The sequence below is a fragment of the Vigna umbellata genome, chromosome 8, assembly GCF_029865625.1.
Source record: "Vigna umbellata cultivar VRB3 chromosome 8, Vumbellata_1.0, whole genome shotgun sequence".
Taxonomy (NCBI): domain Eukaryota; kingdom Viridiplantae; phylum Streptophyta; class Magnoliopsida; order Fabales; family Fabaceae; genus Vigna; species Vigna umbellata.
In genome coordinates, this window is record NC_142172.1 from 37,380,871 (window position 1) to 37,401,481 (window position 20,611).

General features: G+C 28.2%; 2 protein-coding genes across 2 annotated transcripts; both read left to right on the forward strand.

Annotated features, from left to right (window-relative positions):
- Positions 1–10,678: 10,678 nt before the first annotated feature.
- LOC124837434 (uncharacterized) lies at positions 10,679–11,827 on the forward strand. The gene is made up of 3 exons (XM_047312793.2): positions 10,679–10,872; positions 10,949–11,078; positions 11,156–11,827. The coding sequence occupies exons 1-3, from the start codon at positions 10,716–10,718 to the stop codon at positions 11,652–11,654; spliced, it is 786 nt and encodes a 261-aa protein (XP_047168749.1). The 5' UTR covers positions 10,679–10,715; the 3' UTR covers positions 11,655–11,827.
- A 5,702-nt stretch (positions 11,828–17,529) lies between these two features.
- On the forward strand, positions 17,530–20,266 carry LOC124837445 (pentatricopeptide repeat-containing protein At3g57430, chloroplastic-like). Its single transcript, XM_088096126.1, has 2 exons — positions 17,530–19,689; positions 19,777–20,266. Exon 1 carries the CDS (start codon positions 17,635–17,637, stop codon positions 19,510–19,512), a length of 1,878 nt encoding a protein of 625 aa, XP_087952252.1. The 5' UTR covers positions 17,530–17,634; the 3' UTR covers positions 19,513–19,689; positions 19,777–20,266.
- The last annotated feature ends 345 nt before the right edge of the window (positions 20,267–20,611 follow it).

Genomic DNA, 20,611 nt, shown 5'->3' on the forward strand with positions numbered 1-20,611 from the left:
GGTCTTAAGTCTACCTGTAATGAAAAATTGTTGAAAAAAAAAATCAATTTCTTAAATTATTTGCAGTGGACGAAATAGCCTTTCATTTTTTTTAACAAGAATACCTTAAGTTATACAATTTTTTAGGTAGGATTTTAAAGAATAGAATTAAGTGAATTTAAGTTAATTTTATTCATTAAATATTTTTTTTAAATAATTATAATTTATCTAAATATTATTTTATATTATTTTTAATATAGAGAGCAATTTAGTAATTTCTTTTTTTATCTATTAAAATTTATTTTTAATCTATCACATAAGTCAAATCATTTCCAAACTTTATCTCTAGATCCTTTAAAAAAACAATCCAAACTTTATTTTCAAATTCATCAACTCATTTTTTTACAAATTTATCTTTACAAAATAACACACCTTAAATATAGATTATTATTTAAGTGAAGCTTAACTCGTTGGGAAAATATAAGTCTTATTGTTGTTTCACTTAATTTTGTTTTCAAATTTAATATATATTTTAGCTTACGTCATCTAATTAATGCAATATGCAAAATATATATATATATATATATATATATATATATATATATATATATATATATATATATATATTAATGATGAGTCATATAGATTTATGTGATTTGTTTATATATTAAATTTAATGTGATTATATTTTTAAAAATATATTAAAATATAAAATATATGATCATTCTTACTATTGTTATTCACTTTTCATATAAAGTTATTAATAGTATAAATTAATCTAATGAAATTTGATCTGTTTCCATAACATATATTATTTCGAATCAAATACAACAAAATCAACATCATCAAGGTCAAAAGTTTTTGCATACCTAATAAAGTTTTACACGGCTTAAAAAGTTTAAACCAATTATATTTTATACACTATATATTAATTCTCACATAATCCATCAATGATTTTTAAGGATAAATATATGACAAAGTATAAGTTTATAAAACAATATTTCAAACAGATAAAGAGTGATATAATATATACGAATGATTTAATTACTTCATTATTAGTGTTATTATTATTATTTATTACAAAATTTAACATACTAATTATGATAATACGAAATTACACTTTGGCTGGAGGGATTTATACTGTGTATATGCCTTCTGCTAAAACTTGTACCTGATTTATGAAAGTCTCCCTTATGATAAAAGAATATATAATAATATAGTATTTGATGAGTTACATAGATTTAATTTCTTTATATATATACATAAGTTGTGTTCAACATCTTTCAATTTAATTACATTCTCTTATACGGTGAAGGATTTAAAAATCTGATCACCATAGGAAATGATTTGATACCATAATAAGTATAGGTGAGAGTGTCAAATTCGTAATCATGAATTCCTACATGTTTAACATAAGATGAGGAAGAAAGGGATTGCATAGTTGGAGGAATAGTCTGAATATGTGTTTCACACTAAACGCTATGTTAATGAAAACTAGAGAGAATTTGAAAGATGGAATGGTGAATTGGTAGAGGTTGAAATGATGTTGGCATGGACTTAAAAAAGAGAAGCATGAAATAATGAAATGGTGGATGACGGGTGAAGATGATGGCTACGTAAGCCTACCGAAGCCTGTGGCTATCTTGTTTTGAATAAGAGGAAAATCCAAAAAGGTTGACCGACTCAGCATATGGATATATATCCTCTATCTTCATTGAGTCAAAAAGTTAGAAGAAAAGTGCACCCAAAAGATCTGGGTCAAGCTACACACTATTTTTCTTAATTGTTTGATAAACTATTATGATATTTTGGAAGTGATGTGATTAGCATTGTTGTCCACATAAAACAAAGCATTGGTTAAATTGGTCGGTAGTGCCTAACAGCCAACACAAACTCAGGATCAGATCAACAACGACAATTAGTTTGGTTCGCACTACAAGTCCTAAAGTTTTTGACATAGATGTGTTTGCGCGTGCCTTTGTTTTTCTCCCATTCAATACACCAAATTATCCTAAGTTAAAACGTTTCGTTTACACAACATTTCCACCAGTCGTCTGTTTAATATTCATTTCATGTTTTAGGAAAAGACCTAACATACAATGAGGTGATTCTAAGGTACGAAACAAACTTAAGCATGCGCGTATTTTCAATCATAAAAAATATCAAAATGTATGAATTACTGTCACATTAGTTTTATTTTTGTGTATTGTAATTGTAGTTTTATTTTTTAATTGTTTTTACCGAATTTGACTGACTAGTCTCTGAAATGAATTAACATGATTGTTTACATGTATAATTGAGATTTTAATTCTCATAAAGGAGAAAGTCTACCTTCAAAAACTCCGATATTCAAGTCATTAAAAGATTTTAGAGTGAGTGTATAAATAAAAATGATTATGAGATGAGATATACACCCTATAATAGCATGTATTTATATCCTTTTTTTGGTCTATGAGTAATAAGTTAATGAGTTGTGTTATATTCTGTTTATTTAATAAACAATATCATATGTTTCATCAATATTATAATTTTCTTATTTCAAAGAAACTAATATATCACATGGATCTCACACTTTTCACACTTTTTGTTATGGGTCTTTTTAGGGTCTCTCAAATAATAATAATATTGCAAATACATACCGGATAATAATATATTTGTTTTTGCATTTTCATCATCTAGTTAGAGTGAATTTTGATTTACTATTTTGAGTAGTTTTAAATAATATGATTCTAAAATAAATGTTAAATATATTTTTAGTCTTTAAATTTTGACGTGAAATTCAAATTAGTTACTCAGTTGCATTAAACATTTCGTGTGTTTCAAATTGTTTACACATTTTAGCTTAATATTAATGTCAGCTTGAAAAGCAATTTAACACATAAAAAAAATCTAAAGTTGTTGGATTAAAAGGAGTATATTCATCAATTTTTAAAATTTAGGGATCAAAATTTAGGACAAGAACAAATTATAATTTTTACGTCCCTGTTTAAAAATTAAAGCATATTTAACCTTTACAAAAAATTATCAAGGTCTTTATTCATACTTTTATTATTTAATTATATATACTTGCTACTTTGAATTTAATGTTATGAAATTTAGCTAATGATAAATACATATTTGGAATAGCTTTTAACATAGTCGCGTATATTCTACATAGACTCCAACTTTAATTACAGAGTAATCATTGTTGGAACATTTTTCAAGAACAAGAGTGAATGAGATTACGAAATTCGCTTTTGAGATACAAAGAAATACAACGATAATACTCACTCTTAGTATTAACGTCAAACAAGAATAAAATTCTCACGAATTGATTTGTGTGTTAAGTGAATGACAAAATGTAGAGAAAAAGTCTCTTGTTTCAATATAGCACAAAATCCCTTTATATAGATGTTGATCAGACATCTTTCAAATCCAAGAGATACATAATTCACTTCTTAACATGTGGACGAAGTAAGTATTTAAGCATAATAAATATAGTTGTAGAAAATATTATTTATATTATTATTCACCAATTCTTATTTGAATAGATTTCAACCATCTAACATAATTACCTGTTTCGAGTTAACCTCTTCTTAACTTAATAACTTAATAACTTAATTGGAGATTATCAATGTTTGGCCGATATGATTTCGTTATGGCCATGTAGGTATCAATCGAATAATACATGCCGCCTCATATATAACCAATATTTATTCAATTATCTTAAAGTATGTAAAATATCCAAAGTTCAAAATAAGTACGAATATTCACGTGAAAGGTAGTTTTTCTAATAGTATGATACAATATATTTTTAGAGCACTTTTAAAAGGTAAGGAAAGCTTATTTTTGTACTGCAGTTAGTGTACATTAACCGCTAAGGAAGAGACATGTTTATTTAGATTGTAGTAATATATACACACACACATTACACTAATGTATTTAAATTGAATTAACAGAATATTATGCATCAGGTTATTTAGTCTAAAATTATTAAAAATAAACAAAAAAATAATAATTTTAATTAGTTAAAATCCTCCGTAAAATCAAATGAAACAATCCTTGTACTATTCAGTTTGACAACATATATGCGCAGAAGAGAAAAGGAAAACGTGCTATGTTTTGGAAACAAATTGCGGAGTTTAAAGCTTGAAGATGAATTAGTGATTGGTCACCGATTTCGTAAGCTTCATCTCTTGAAACAGTAAACGAAGAATTATGTAAAAGGAAGTGAAGATAATACTCAGAATTATGAAGTTGAAAGTTAGTTCACAAAGGAACTACAATCATTCTGAAAAGTACTCTAAGACCCGCCTTTTTGGTAGGTATATGTGTGAAATAGTGTAATGACCTAAGTTGTCTCATTTCTTTATTGCAAAACTTTGGTTCTTTTGATCTTTAACTTACAGTCACTAATTGTTACTTAACTTTTCACCTGCTTTGATTGTTAAAGCAGTAGTCAAAGACTTGAACAGTTAGTCAGATTTAGCCACCCATAATGGTTTTTTCAGTGTCATTACAACTGTGAGACCACACTAAAACTTACCTACTATAACACAATTTCCCTGCTTTCAATTGGATAATCAACCTCTACGAAATGCTGTATATCATTCAACGCGCTATTGCAGCTGTTAGACTAACAAAATATAGATATATACTAAAAAACACCACATATGCCTATATGATGTTTGTTAAAATGAATGAGTTAACTATTTAGACCAACAAATGTGTTTGATAGAACATGAATTTAGTTTCCATGACTAAGACTAATCGATACTTAAATGTTTTTTTATATTTTTGAAGTAAATGATGGTCAAGGAACATAAAGTTTGTAGGGTTCAAATTCCTATATTGTTCTTTTAAGTGACTTAAATTGATCGATGAACGCTTGAAGCTTCTAGTTATCTAATTCAAACTAAGTTCAATCCTTAAATTAAATTTCCTTCAATTAAATATGGTCCAAATCTTTAGCCCAAACATCAATAATAATTTCTTGAAATGTATAAATCTATTATTCTTAAAAACTTACTTTCGATATATTATGCAAGTTTCTCAATATAGAACAAGAATTTCTTGAAGACTTTAAAAATAATAAAACTAATAAGTAAATATCTTTGAAGGTAAATAAATCTAGAATGTTATAATAAGTATAAGAAAAGAAAGAAGAGAACAAAGAAACGATAGAGTGAGAACTCAAAAGGTATTATGTGAAAGGAAGAACTCGAGACTATATTACGTGCGGTTGGAATGATCATAGGACCTTTATTTATAGAGTTTAAAAGATATATGTTGTTGGAAGTCCCACATCGACTAGAGAAAATGTCTATTTATAATATATAAGTGAGGTACAAACCTTACCTTACAAGCCGGTTTTGTAGGATTGAGTTAGACTTAAAAGCTCACTTTCTAATATATGTATCCAGCCCAAAGATCATAACATGAAAAAAAACCCACCATGATGTGCAAAGATATCTCGCGACTGGTGATACAAGCTCAGCAACATCCTCATGTTTCTTATAATTGTAACTTAACCAGTGGTTAGGCTGCCCTTCAAATTATTCATTGTATTAAGTTATCTCATTCATTATTTATTCTTCCTCACTCATTTTGATCTAGGCCTTCAATTATTTTGATTGTGCCTTCATAAAAACATGTACTATGTCACTGGTTATTGCATGTTGCTTGTATTTTTATTTTATATTTATTTTCATTTTATGGAAATCGAAGATACAAGTGACAAATTTCCCAGTGCTTTCTGAAATTGAACATTGAATCGTGGCTACTGTACCACTTGTGAGTAGCAAGTGGTTATTTTTTACCTGTCATTTCACTCCAACTCTTCTCTTTTTATGACAGTCAATTGATGCACAGCGTTGCTTTTCATATAAAACATGTTGAGATGATTGTTGAATATAGTTTAAAAAAAAAAATGAAGGTAGCTCTTTTAACTGCTTTTTTTTACTTCCTAGAACCATCTTGCATATATTTTTTCAATAACTTGTCACAGTTCATATAATTTTTTGTCCAAACCTCTACGTGTACTCTTCAGCTTGAGGGAGGGGTATTATTTTTTTTTCATGTTGTGTGATATATAATCTAAATATTGTTGTTGGATTATCAATCTAAGACAGATCAATTATAAATTTTTTAGTAAATGAATATGTATCAAACAACATAGATAAATTGGTATTTAATCTTCCAATTGTAAAACATCTTAAAATAGAAAAAAAGAAACATTAAAAATTGTACGTGCTTACAAATAGAATCATGATCTGATTATGTAACTTATATTGATTATTTTTTCTTAAATTTCAGTATTTTAATTTGATCAATCAGTAAATTAAAATATTATTTATGCTATTTACATAGTTAATCTTTCATAATATAATATATATATATATATATATAATATGTTTTTAATCTAAATTTAATTAATTAGATCACTTTAATAAATTAACTAATAAAATATAATAGTTTTAACATATTTAATAATTTATATATATATATATATATATATATATATATATATATATATATATATATATATATAAATAACCTAAATAACTAACAGTAGTATGAAACATAGGAATTGTATTTTAGTTATCTTTTTACAAAACTTTTATATATACCACTAATTTTGATTATTGTAATCTTTTACTAACTTAAATATTTACTTAATATTAATACATTCCTATATTCTTGATTAATTTCTTTATTATTAGACATGGATACTCAACAATCATGAACATGTCCAACCCATTTATAACAAACGTCAAGGTTAGAAGCAAAATTCTTTCTCATCTCATCATGACCAATGAGGAATAAGAAATAGACAAACACAAGAAAAACATATCAACTATAAAAGATTCGAATCATATCATCGAAAAAGATCGAAGCTGAACCTAGTATATAAATAACCCAAACCAAGAACGAGGGAGCATATATTTCCTCTTCAAAATCAACTTTATATATATATATACTACTACTTTTATTCCTTTCTCAAGTTCTATCTCCGTTTTATTTTGGTTAATTTAGCGGTGGTAAGATGTTCTTTATATCCTTATAAATTTTTAAATCTTCCTTTTCAGCAGAATTTGCATTTAATAGAATTGAAGATGGCAAAACACACATTAGCTACGCAATTTTAAAATATTAGAGAAAATATTCGTAGAATTTATGAAATCTATTGGTAAAAAGTGTCCATAGTTTGATGTTTTGTCATCTTATGCTTAAGGTTGGGTAGCGTGAGTGGATGTGCAAAAGGGTCTAAATAAGTTGATGCATATACTATTTATGGTTAAGCTAATGCTTGTGCGATTGTTAGAGATCATAATATCATTCTAAAAGTGTTAACTTTGTGTTCATGATTTGAGGACACTAACAAGTTCTCTAGAGTGGTATGTTGGTATTCAATTAAAAAACGATATCACTTTTCTATTCCAAGTTTCCAACACTATTAGCTATATTAATTCTCACTCTAATCTTTACTACAATTAATTAATATTCATATCTCTCTTTCTCCACTTTCTTGCTTTATTTTCTGGTAAGTAATTCCTTCAAACACAAAGCGATCATGATTAGGCCTTGCTTTTTAAGATCCAATTTTCCATTCAAACAAATCGTCTATAAAACAATCTTGCAATTAAAATTCTAAAAGCATGATTAACCATTGAATTAATTAAGCTTCTTGCAATTAATTATACGAGTAACGTTACGTTGATGATGAGTACACAATCTTGTAAACAGTATCACAAGTTTTAAATTTGATGATAGTGCAAAGTTAATTGGCGAGTGTGAAAGTCTGATCTGATTAACAAATGGATTTCTAGAAGACACAGCAGAATTAATATATGTGGGTCGTGTTAAACAATTAGATTCGATAGAATAATGATCGAATTTAAATACTCTCAAGTGTCCCCGCGACAACAATGGGAAAACCTTGATCCTAATCTATGTGGAAAGGACAAGCAAAGAAAGAGCAAATTACATGTGTATCCACAAAAAAAATAATGTTAAACACAAGAAATCACATACGATCCTCTTTTCACCTTTAATTTTTCAAAATTTGGTTTGAGTGCGCACACATGCTTAGCTGTTAAACAAAGTGTTTTAGTAGTACAAGTATATTTATATTATGTTGATGATGGTCGATCCGTACCACACACGGATATTGCTTGCAGTATCTACATATATATATATATATATATACATTTTTAATGTTAATAGTTTTGGTTGTGTTGATCATGCTTCTTCTTTTTTCCAGTGATGAATGTCTCAAAATGATTCATCCATGTAGTTTGAAATTGGTCTGCAGATTTTAGTGACCAAGCCAATTTCATAATTTATGACTACGGCTTTCGATGTAATTTCTGGGGTTCTAACACTTCATCAACAATCCACATAACATCCTTTTCAGATTAAAATACCAAAAAGTACTATATAGGAATGTGGAATAAAGAGTAAAGACCCTTGTTTTTCGATAGATAAGGAACAAATTAAAGAGCACAACGATATCTCTTTATCAACAAAAGCCCATTTTTTCTAAAAAAAACCTTAACTTTTAGAATTTAATTTGTTAAATTTGTTAGAGATCTCATCGATTAATAATAATAAGATTGAGTTACAATATATAAATACAATTTATTTATTTTTTTGAGAATTTAAGTGTTTGTCTAAATCTTAGATTAGATAAGATAAAAAAATTAAGCATATGAAAATTTATAAATTCATTATTTTAACATTTTAGGTTAAAAAAAGTGTTAATATTATATATGAATCTGAATTTATGTATCTTTTGTGAATCATTTCTTAATAAACTCATAAAATCTTTTATAAATTGAATTAAAATGGTATCAAAGTCTATATCTTTTTATTTATTGACTCTCACCTTTAAAATTTAAGTTTTCATTAAGCTAAAGTAACGGAATTATAAAAAAACAAAAAGATGAATTTATTTTCATTTTCTTTCACTAATAATATATTAAGATGGAATTCGGTAAATATCTCAAAGAAAAAAAGAAAAGTATTAGTCAAAAATAAAACTTTTATACGAGTAATATAAGATATATAACTTGTACAAATTTTTCTTCATAAAAAATGCCTATAAACTAAACATAGTTTGATTCTATAGAAACAAGTGGCGACTAATTTAGCTCAAACCTCACGTGTGAAATTTAACATCAATATGTTCAAAATCAATTGTGTTTTTTTCTTCTCTACCAAAGAAAACAAAATGGAAAATTCACATGTCCAGCATCAGTTCACGAAGCACCATGGTTGGAATTTAAAAAGACGAAAAAAAAACACCAGCTGTCCCAAGATGACGTTGGACACCATCATATCCATAATATTTAATTGGCCCCAATACCCAAAAATGGTATCTAATTAAATAATATTTTAATGAAAAATCAGAATTATCTGTATTGATCCCCGAAAGAGGCAAACAGTCCAACACCTGGGGAATGCCCATTGGGGATCTTGTACTTTTCACTTTAAAAAAACATCACTAACGTTAATATTTTATGTTTCATTCCTTAGATTATGCTTCTTAAACAGTAATTTTGTGTCCAGATCCATCACCCTACTTAACACGTGTCACCACAACAACTAAAAAATTTAATTTCTCTTTTATTTTATCTTCGCCAAGCTTGTCACCTAATAGTTTAACATAATGTTGAATTTTCTAATATACCCTTCTCTTGTATGTTATTCCATGATTGGCTGATTGCAATTTTCCAAGCTCTTTCAGCGGCTCAAGATTTTGTTGGTGAGGAAGTCGATTTTTCTTAGGCAATCACGTTTCAAACCCCAAACACTCACTAATATCAACCTGACGTAAATAATAAACCCCAAGGGTATTTTCGTCAGTTACCAAGATTTTACCTACACGTTGTTTTTCAATTTACATAACTTATATAAAACCAGTTTCTTATAATTGGAACTATAATTCAATATGTATAGTGAATAATAAATATATCACACTTTGCCTTCAAATAATATAAGGAGCTAATATTTTTCATAGTGCGTTTTGGCCTTATAAAATGAATGTTTTCTTTTTCTTTTTCTTTTAACTCGGATTAGGCTTGTATAAATACAATTAATTTCATTGTAACAAGTATATATTAATTTATTAAATATTGTCATTCCTAAAATTTCTACTCTTGGACATCAAACTATTTTATAGTAAAATCACATATAATGGAGAAATGTGCAATGAATTTATCTTCTCTAAGAAATCATGATGATGCTCCGATTGTTTTTTAAATTTTAAGTGCGAAATTTATCAATGTAAAAATATAAAAATGATGATTAAATTATATTAAACTTCATTTCATCTAACCTATAATAATAAATAGTTATATTATTTAGTGTTAATTATTAAAGCAAATTATTTATCATTGATCCAAACACTCACTTATGTTTGAATTGTTTTCTTTTTAAGAGAGTATATTTTATCTTCAAACTTATTTCACAAGAATACTTAAACAAACGTGATCATTGATAACAATTTTATTAAACTAGAGCATGTGATTTCTTGTAAAAAAAAATGTTGTCTTTTCCCTCTAGACAGCATAACCGTGTCTCTAACAGTGACATGGACAGGGATTACAAGAAAATAACATTGGTTGACTGACATAATGAAGTTGAGGTCCAGCTGCAGGTATAAATATGCAGCAAACATTGAACACAAATCAGTAGCACAGAATTTACAACACAAAAACTTTCCCAAAAGACAACAACTTTAGAAGACTTTTTGTATGTATTGGGGAGTTATGGCAGGCAACATGGGATGGGGTGTGATAGAGGAACAAGGATGGAGGAAGGGTCCTTGGACTGCTGAAGAAGACAGATTGCTCATTCAGTATGTCAGATTGCATGGTGAAGGCAGATGGAACTCTGTTGCAAGACTTGCAGGTCCCTACTAAATTTTTCTTTTTTATCAGCAAATGTACTTGTTAGTGTTTTGTCTTTACACCTATTCTCTGAACAGGACTGAAAAGAAATGGAAAGAGCTGCAGACTGAGATGGGTGAATTACCTGAGACCAGACCTAAAGAAGGGTCAGATAACACCACAGGAAGAAAGCATAATTCAGGAGCTGCATGCTAGGTGGGGAAACAGGTAATTTTTGAAGGTTTTCTCAGCTTGTATATATGTTTATGATAAAACCGTGTGAAGCTAAATCAATAACGTTTCAGGTGGTCAACAATTGCAAGGAGCTTGCCAGGAAGAACTGACAATGAGATCAAGAACTATTGGAGGACCCATTTCAAGAAAAAGGCTAAAAGCCCTTCTGATGCTGCTGAGAAGGCTAGAATCCGTTCCTCAAGGAGGCAGCAATTTCAACAGCAACAACTGCAGTTGAAGCATCAGCAGCAGGTTCAGCAGCAGCAGCAATTCCAATTCAACTTGGACATAAAAGGGATCATAAACTTGCTTGAAGAAAATGATCACAGAGTCCCTTCTACATCTCAAGAGACACAAGAAATGGTTAACATGTGTCCAAACACTTCAGAGCAGCAGGGTTACTTCTACTCTATGTTCAATGTCAGTGACAATGTCTCTGCACCAGAGTCCTCAAACGAAGAAATTCTCTGGGATGGACTGTGGAACTTGGACGATGTTCTTTGCAATTTCAATGCAGCAAGTGCTACAAGCAAAACTAGTTTACACAATTTAGTCACTCCTTTCAGTTAAAGTTATTTTTCTTTTATCTATTTAGCCTTGAAAACTGCTAGAAAGATTTGTACTACAAATATGAGTCGCGGCTTGATAAGGCTCCTAAACAAGGAGCTCAGAGTTAGGATTAATTGTTTCTTGAATGTGTGCAAGTCAGTGTAGTGACTAGTGAGTGATTTTCTGAAGGTGAGTTTTATTGTATAACCCCTTAATAAAGTGTCTCAAATTTTGCTCATAAAGTCTCAAATTTGTTTGCTTTTTTGCTTTTAAGTTAACAACTTTTCTTGCTGTAGGAAAGTGGAAGAAATGAACTAGATTTCCCTTTACATTTTCTTAATAATTCTCATTTCTCAGCTATTTTCTCCTCTTGCAATTGTCTGAAACCAAGGTGGAAGCAGAAGCTTAAAAATTTAGCAGACATTACATAAAGCAATTAAAGAAACTAAGTAAAACCCTTTGAGTCATTTCATTTGGATGATAAAGCTCTGTAGATAAGCAAATTTTAAACATAGATTATGATGAGATAGTTTTGGTATTATTGGTAAAACTCAACATAAAGCTTCTTCACACATCTTTTCTCACCTTATTCTTTTCGTCTATTTAACCAACACATACTACAAATTCTCTCTTTTTTTTTTCATTTATTGGTGAATAAAAATTTCTTAAACCAAGATAGAATTTGATTCTTTAATTCTCACACATCTTACGCAGTATATTTCATTTATTTAACAAATAATCTTTTTACGTGTTGATTACACCCTGAACATGTTTGAAGAAGGATCTCTGCTTCTGACATTCTGCAAGTATCTCAGAATCTGGAATTACAGAGGGAGAGATATTACCAGAAACGTAAGAATTTTTATTTTTATTTTTGTATTCGTACGGTTCAGGTTGATTATATTGACGTTAGAGAACTGATTATAAAAGAATCAATACTGAAATAATTAATTTATGTCCGAGAATTTATTTTAGGTGTTAATTATTATTTACGTTCTTAAGCACTTTTACTTCATTCAAAAACTAATTTCTACAAAATTTATTTAGTTTTCTAAACAGTTTCTGAGATTGCATTTAAGTAAAATAATTTATAAAGATTATTACAATAAGGTGTTTCGGGTTTGAGGTCAACAATTTGAAAATAATGTTCAATTCCAAGTTCTTCAGCTGCACTTAGTTCAGTAAATTAAAAGGTTACTTTTAGAAAAAATTTCAATATCAACATCAATAAAAATTCAGTTATTCAAATATTAATGTAGTATTACCATCACTTACATATTTACCTTCTATTTATATTTATAAATTTTAAAATAAACTTTTAATTAATTATGGTAATCAGATTTTATCTTAAAAGTGGTCAATGTTAATATCTTTTTACATTATATTGTCACAAAAAAACTTGATAAAATAAATAGTTCGATTTATGATACGAATCAAACTGTCATATTTTACAATACTTAAAAATAAACATTGTTGGATAAAATGAAAAAGAAAATGTACATATAAATTAGTCAATAATGAGTACTAATAGTTTAGTCCATTCTACTAAGAAGTCTTGAGGATAAAATTTTGACAGCAATTTTTTTTAAAGGTAATTGAAACTAATTATTAGTCTCAGTGGTAAATAGCTTAATAATCTTTAAGTTTCAAAACAATTTTCAAATACTAATAATATAAGGAAAAAAAATGATTATCTATTCATGCTATTATTACTTTTTTTTCTTCTTCTTCGCGTATTTAAATGATATTTTTTAATTCTTATAAATAGAAAGGGTAAAATATATGAATCTCAAAATAAATGGACTAAAGCAACCGAAGCGACATAGGAACCGAAATTCAACTATGATAACTTTTTTTTTTCTAACCCTTTTTAAAAGTGCGTAGCGATAATTTATAAAACAATTACTTAACAAACTTTAAATATTTATCATAAATTTAAAAATGAATGCAAATTATTATTCTCTACACCTGTACCTATTAAAAACATAAGAATGGCATAATAATCTCAGTTTTTTAATCAAAGGGAGAATATTAATGCATAATCTCCACTCACTCGAACCTAAAAATTATACCCTTGCTGCTACGCTGTGAAAGTAACTGAATGCATATAAATAAATATAAAATATCATTAATTCGTATTTATTGTCAAATCTTTATAGTTATATTTAAAAATCTACTAAATAGTTAAATTGAATGTAATGTATGATATACTTAAAAAAAAAACACATCCAAATATTAATTATAACATTAATAGTTATATTTTAACATATTTTTTTATTGAGAGTGAGGATCTAAGTTAAAGATATCAACGAGTCACATAGATATGTCTATTTGCAATAAAAAAAAGTTCTATTTGTTAACCATCGTTTAAAATTATTTACATATATTTTAAAACTCGTGAGTATTCATAAATATCTATTTTAAATTACATATTTTAAAAAAATATTTTATAATTTTTTAACACAAAATTAAAAAATATTTATAAATTAGATATAAATTAAAATTTAATTTTAATTTAATTTAATTTAATAAAATAAATAATATTTTAATTAAATATAATTTAACAAAATATAAATTAAATTTTAATTTTAATTTTTTATGAGTAACTAATACATAAAAGAATAATAATATTTCTTTATAAATAGATATTAAAATACTCTTATTTGAAAATAATAATTACTAACAGTTTGATTTTATTAACTCCAACACCAATATTTTTGTCATCCCAAATCTAGGCCATTATTAATTAATATTAAAATATTCAATGATTAAAATAGATTAATCTAATGATATGTAAAACGTTATTAAATATATTAAAATAATTATTTGTAAAGTAATATTAAGTACAAAGTTAGTGTAGCACAAATATGGTGTTATACCTGTCATTTTAACACATATCCCATTTGTTGACTCTAAACCTATTTAAAACTAAGTTTCTTACTTTTGAGGGTGTTTCATCTTGCACATCGAACACTTCACTTCCACCTCCAACTTTTACAAAAAACAAAATTCTTTGATAAATATTTTTTAACTTTTTCTCTTCTTATTAAAGTAACCTTGCACCCTTTTAACTCTGTAATCTTTTAATAAAAAATTTTAAAATTTTGTTTCTTATTTATAATTTAATTTAAAAATCTAATATTATTTAATATAATTTCATATTTTAAAAATTATTAAAATATAATTTGTATTATTATAATAGTTATATTCAAAAAGTTAAAATTAAAATAATTAAAATAAAAGTAATAATAATAAAAATAAAGAAAAATATAAAATCTGATTTAATATATATATATAAATATTAAATTATATTAAAATATTAAATTAAATTAAATTATTATTAAATTTTAAATAGAAAATAAAATTTAAAAAAAAAATAATATACAAAAATTAAAAAATAAAGTTTTAAATTGTTATTAAATTATAAATAAATTTTTTTAATTTATCACGTCAATACAATTCTATACTAATTCTCACAATTTTTATTTTGACAAAAAAATTTATCTTCAAATCCTCTGAAATCTCTTCAAACTTCTTCCTTCCTAGATCCTGTCTTGAATTCCTAATATTAAAAAAAAAATTAATCCCTGATATTGAACATAATCTTATAAAGTCAAATGGATTCCACAAAACTAACAAATTATAGTTTCTTTTGTTTTTTTTTTTTCTTATCTTTGGTCCAAAGAGTAGAGATGTCATTTCAGCCCCTGGCCCATGGGTTGACCCTAACCCCTTCTAAAATCAAGCCCCAATTTTCTAGCCCCTTTAATAGGGGGCTTTTTAAAAGCCCCAACTCCTAAAGCCCCACATAAAGTGGGCTGGGGTAGGGTTAGGATGGGGCTAGCCCCCAAACTAAATTAATTCACTTTTAATGTTTTTTTAGTTATTTCTTTTATTTACTTTACAAGTTCAATAATTTTCAAAATTTACATGATATTTAATATCTTTTTAATTAAATATAAATGTATAAATATTAATTTTATAAAAATTTATTTAAAATAATTTTTTAATTATAAGTATATTTTAAATATATAATTTTATTATTTTGGAAAGTTAAAAAAGAAAATTATTATTATTTTTTTTATTTAAAAGAAAATGAAAAAAATTTCAAAAAATAAACTATAAAATTAACACAGTTGAAAATTCGATTTTTCAATAATCGAATTATGATATCTATATAAATATTTGAAATATTAATTATGAATAGATTTTAAATTCAAATCTATTGATTGGATAAATTTTTAATATCGGTGTAAAATTTTTATTTTTTATAGTTTGTCATATAAAATTCTTTTGTTGAATGTTTTGTATAGATATATATACATTAAAAAATTAAACCACAAACTTTGTAAAGTTTAAAATTAATTTCATGTAATAAAAGAACTAACTTTTTAGTGAAAATCCTTGTTAGGCAAAATTCTTATAAATATCATATATGTTAGTATACAAGATCTAGATGTAATCCTAGTGGTTATAAAATCATATTTTTTTTCTAACCTTTTAGATTAAATTAATATTTTAAAATCATACTTATCTTTACCCAACAAAGATCGTTTTTATTGAAATATTTATCATAATTGAGCCGATTGTAATAAAAAATAATTAAATAATAGATACAATATTTTTAAATAAATATAATGTTATAATTTATAATACTAAAATTAAAATTATTATTGTATTTAATTATTAACATATAAAATAAATAAAAATTATAATAATAAATAAATTACATCAATGTCTCTTAATAAGAAACTAATAAAAAAGACAAATGAATATAATATAAAATATATGAAAAAGACATAAAAATATATAAATTGATGTAAATGACTAAATAATATGTTTCATAAAATTTTTTTTAAAAGAATTATATAACTTTGTAAATAATAAATATTAATTTTATTAAATTTGGAAAATTAAAAAAGTTAAAAAGTTATTAAGTCAAAATTTTAACATGTTCACACCAATTAAAAATAATGTAATTTTGATCACAAATCTTAATCGAATGATATTGATTTAAACTAGTGACAAAATAGATTACCATCTATAAATAAATTCGTTAGTCCATCAAAATTTTACATATTAAATTAAATTTTTTAACTTTTAAACCTATTTTATGTGGATATCTCTGAACCGTCAAATTTACAAACCAAAATTAAGAAACCAAAATTAAGATGAAAAAATTATCAAAACAAAATTTGAAAATTAAGAAATAATTGTATAAAAGCATTATTATTAAACTAATTAATATAGAAACAGTTATGAAGTAGAAAATTAATTTTATTGGTAAAAAAATATAATTATACATGAATCAATTATGGTTATAAGTTATTACTAACAAAGATAAAATGAAAGCTAGATAAAAAATACATATGATTTGTGATTACTTGTATAATGATATTATGTTTCTAGACGTTAAATTTTGTAAAAATGAAAGCCCATGGGCTGGCCCTGGCCTATAGGGCTTTAGGGGTTTTTAGTCCTGTGAACTTTTTTAATAAAGAGTTTTTTTGGCCCTGTGAGCTTTTTTGGCCCCAACCCACATGGGCTAGGGCCAAATCTTATTAAAGAGCCTTTGACAGCTCTACCAAAGAGCATTAATATATATAGTTTTTTAATTTTTATTTTCTGTCTTTGATCTTGATTGTCGATTTCACATGATAGAGATACTTGTAAAGACATTATCATGTTGAAATCAATATTGTATCGATAGTTTGTTTTTAAACCTTTTTACTTTGAATACTTACTTATTTATAGTATTTTTTTTTTATCAGGGAGGAAGAAAGTTAAAGAAGGAAGAAACAATGAGAAAATGCTGGAACCCTATAGTTTCAAGTTGATAAATTTATTTTATAATTTTAGGAATTTATGGTGATTTTAATGGAGCTGGTGTGGAAGCCTAGTACAAAACCACGTTGCCCTGTTGTGCAAATGGAAACATATCTCAAATGTCTGTTTCATCTTAAACCGCCAAAATTCAAACTCAACGCAACTTCTGGTTCTTATGGTTCTGAAGAGGGCATTTACATTTGCCCTAATAACCTGTCGTTATTACACTTCTGCCATTCCCTCTCTCCCGCTTACACAGCACAGTCTCCTCCGTCTGCTTCAACTCTGCATCGACCTTCGAGCTCAGAAACTCGCTCAACAATCTCACGCTCAGATCCTCGCCAATGGATATGCGCAAAACGTTTTCCTCGCCACAAGGCTCGTCTCTGCATACGCCACGTGTGGCGGGTTGAGATCGTCAAGGTCTGTCTTTGAGTCCGTTGAGGCCAAGAACGTTTACATCTGGAACTCACTGATTAATGGGTACGTTAAAAACCACAACTTTCTCCAAGCCTTTGATTTGTTTGGAGAAATGGGTCGCAATGGTGTGTTGCCCGATGACTACACTCTCGCGACGGTTTTCAAAGTTTCTGGTGAACTTGAGGACTTGGTTTCCGGGAGATTGATTCATGGGAAGAGTGTAAGGGTTGGGTTTCTGTCGGATGTTGTTGTTGCGAATTCTCTGATGGCAATGTATAGTAGGTGTGGGGAGTTTGCTCTAGCAGTGAAGGTGTTTGAGGAAATGCCTCAGAGGAATGTGGGTTCGTTCAATGTTGTAATTTCTGGGTGTGCTGCCTTGGGAATTTGTAATTCTCCCTCCCATGATTATTTGTGGAAGTTTTTTTTACGAATGCAATGTGAGGGGTTTATGGCCGATGCTTTTACCGTTGCGAGTTTGCTGCCTGTGTGTTGTGGCGATTCTGGGAGGGAGCTTCACTGTTTCGTGGTGAAGAATGGGTTTGATTCGAAGATGGGTTTAGAGGTGCATATGGGGTCTTCTTTGATTGATATGTATTCTAGGAGTAAGAGAGTTGTTATCGGAAGGAGAGTGTTTGACCAAATGAAAAACAGAAATGTGTATGTTTGGACGGCAATGATCAATGGTTATGTGCAGAATGGAGCACCTGAGGATGCATTGGTTCTTCTTCGTGAGATGCAAATGAAGGATGGGATACGACCCAATAAAGTATCACTTGTTAGTGTACTTCCCGCTTGTGCCTCGCTTGCTGGATTAACAGGAGGGAAACAAATACATGGGTTTTCTATTAAAATGGAGTTAAACGATGATGTTTCCCTATGCAATGCTTTGATTGACATGTATTCCAAAAGTGGGAGTTTGGATTATGCAAGACGGGCATTTGCATCTGATTCCTATCTCAAAGATGCTATAAGTTGGAGTTCAATGATCTCTGCGTATGGATTACACGGGAGAGGAGAAGAAGCTGTAATTACTTATCACAAAATGCTTCAGGAAGGGTTCAAACCAGACATGATAACAGTGGTTGGTGTTCTTTCTGCTTGTAGCAAGTCAGGATTGGTAGATGAAGGCATTAGTATATATAAGTCGCTGATAACTAAGTATGATATAAAACCAACAGTTGAAATTTGTGCTTGTGTTGTGGATATGTTAGGTAGATCAGGCCAGCTTGATCAAGCCTTGGAATTCATCGTAGAAATGCCTTTAGATCCTGGTCCAAGTGTTTGGGGATCTCTGTTAACTGCCTCTGTAATGCATGGGAATTCAAGGACAAGAGACCTGGCTTATAGACATCTCTTAGAGCTGGAACCTGAAAACCCTTCAAATTATATATCCCTTTCAAATACATACGCTTCCTCTAGAAGATGGGATGTGGTAAGTGAGGTGAGAACAACGATGAAAGAAAGAGGTTTAAAAAAGATTCCAGGTTGCAGTTGGATAACTGTTAGTGGTAAAACTCATTCTTTTTGTGTTGCTGACAAAGCACATCCTTCGTCTAGTTTAATATATGGAATGCTTGATGACCTTGTATCAATTATGTCAGATGGTTGTGCTGATAGTGATATCCTGATTTGAATCTTCTGGTATTGATGTGCTGCAAATTTTGAAGTGCTGGTAGACACTGAAAACTGGCCAGGCCAGCCATTCTAGCTTAGCCATCTCTGAAACCATCTGCTTTGTGATACTTCAAGACCCAACTAGATGAATTCATTACTTGAGTGACAAAAGCGGTAGAAAAGCCCGAACTTACAGGTGGTTTTAGTTCATATGGTTAACTTTATTTTGAACATGGTGAGTGCAAACGTTTTCCGCGATACTGAGCAACTAATCAATATGCAGATGAGATGCATGGAGGTTCACATGCAGCCTTACCATCGTGAAGAAGAAAAGGGGAGGGGAGGAAAAACCGTTTCCTTCAAAACAAGCCCATTTTGCAGCATTGGTGTCAAAATATAGCTACCCACTATGATGGGACTGGAAAATGGGGATCCGCATGGGGTCCACATTCTGATTTACGACCTGGATGGCAAAGATCTCCGTTTCAAATATAATAGCATGATTCAACAATCCATGCCTCCACGGGAAAAAATTATGTGAATCAACTGTTTCAAATTCTTTAGTTTTTCAGGGTTGTTAGTTCGAATGCTTTCTTCGATAGTTTACCATAATTATTTGGGTGAATTATAATTCTATTCCATCAAATACAGGATCATGAGATGTTGTATAGGAGGATAAATGAAAGTGGATACAGGATATAGGAATATTTGTATTTTCCTGGAGTGTTACTGCTTCAGCATGAAATTGATTTACAATTTAGTTAATATGAAAATGAAGACAGTATCCATGACTTAGATGAACAATCTTATAACAATTTAGTTACTTGTATCAATTCCAAAATTTTAATGTAATGTCTTTAATTGAAATGGATTGTATTCGAGATACCGTACAAAAATATTATACATTCTAAGCAAGAAATCTAGATTGTAGTTTACTATTATAATATATTTTATTGTGTTTTTTGCATATAGACTACGCAATTTTGCATTTAATATACTCTAGGCACTTTTTGTTAACATAATGTAATTAGTAAAGCAATTGCATATAGGTGAAGTGCATTATAATAGTGCATTTTTATATGAAGTCAATCCTACATTTTTCTATCTTTGTTGATTTA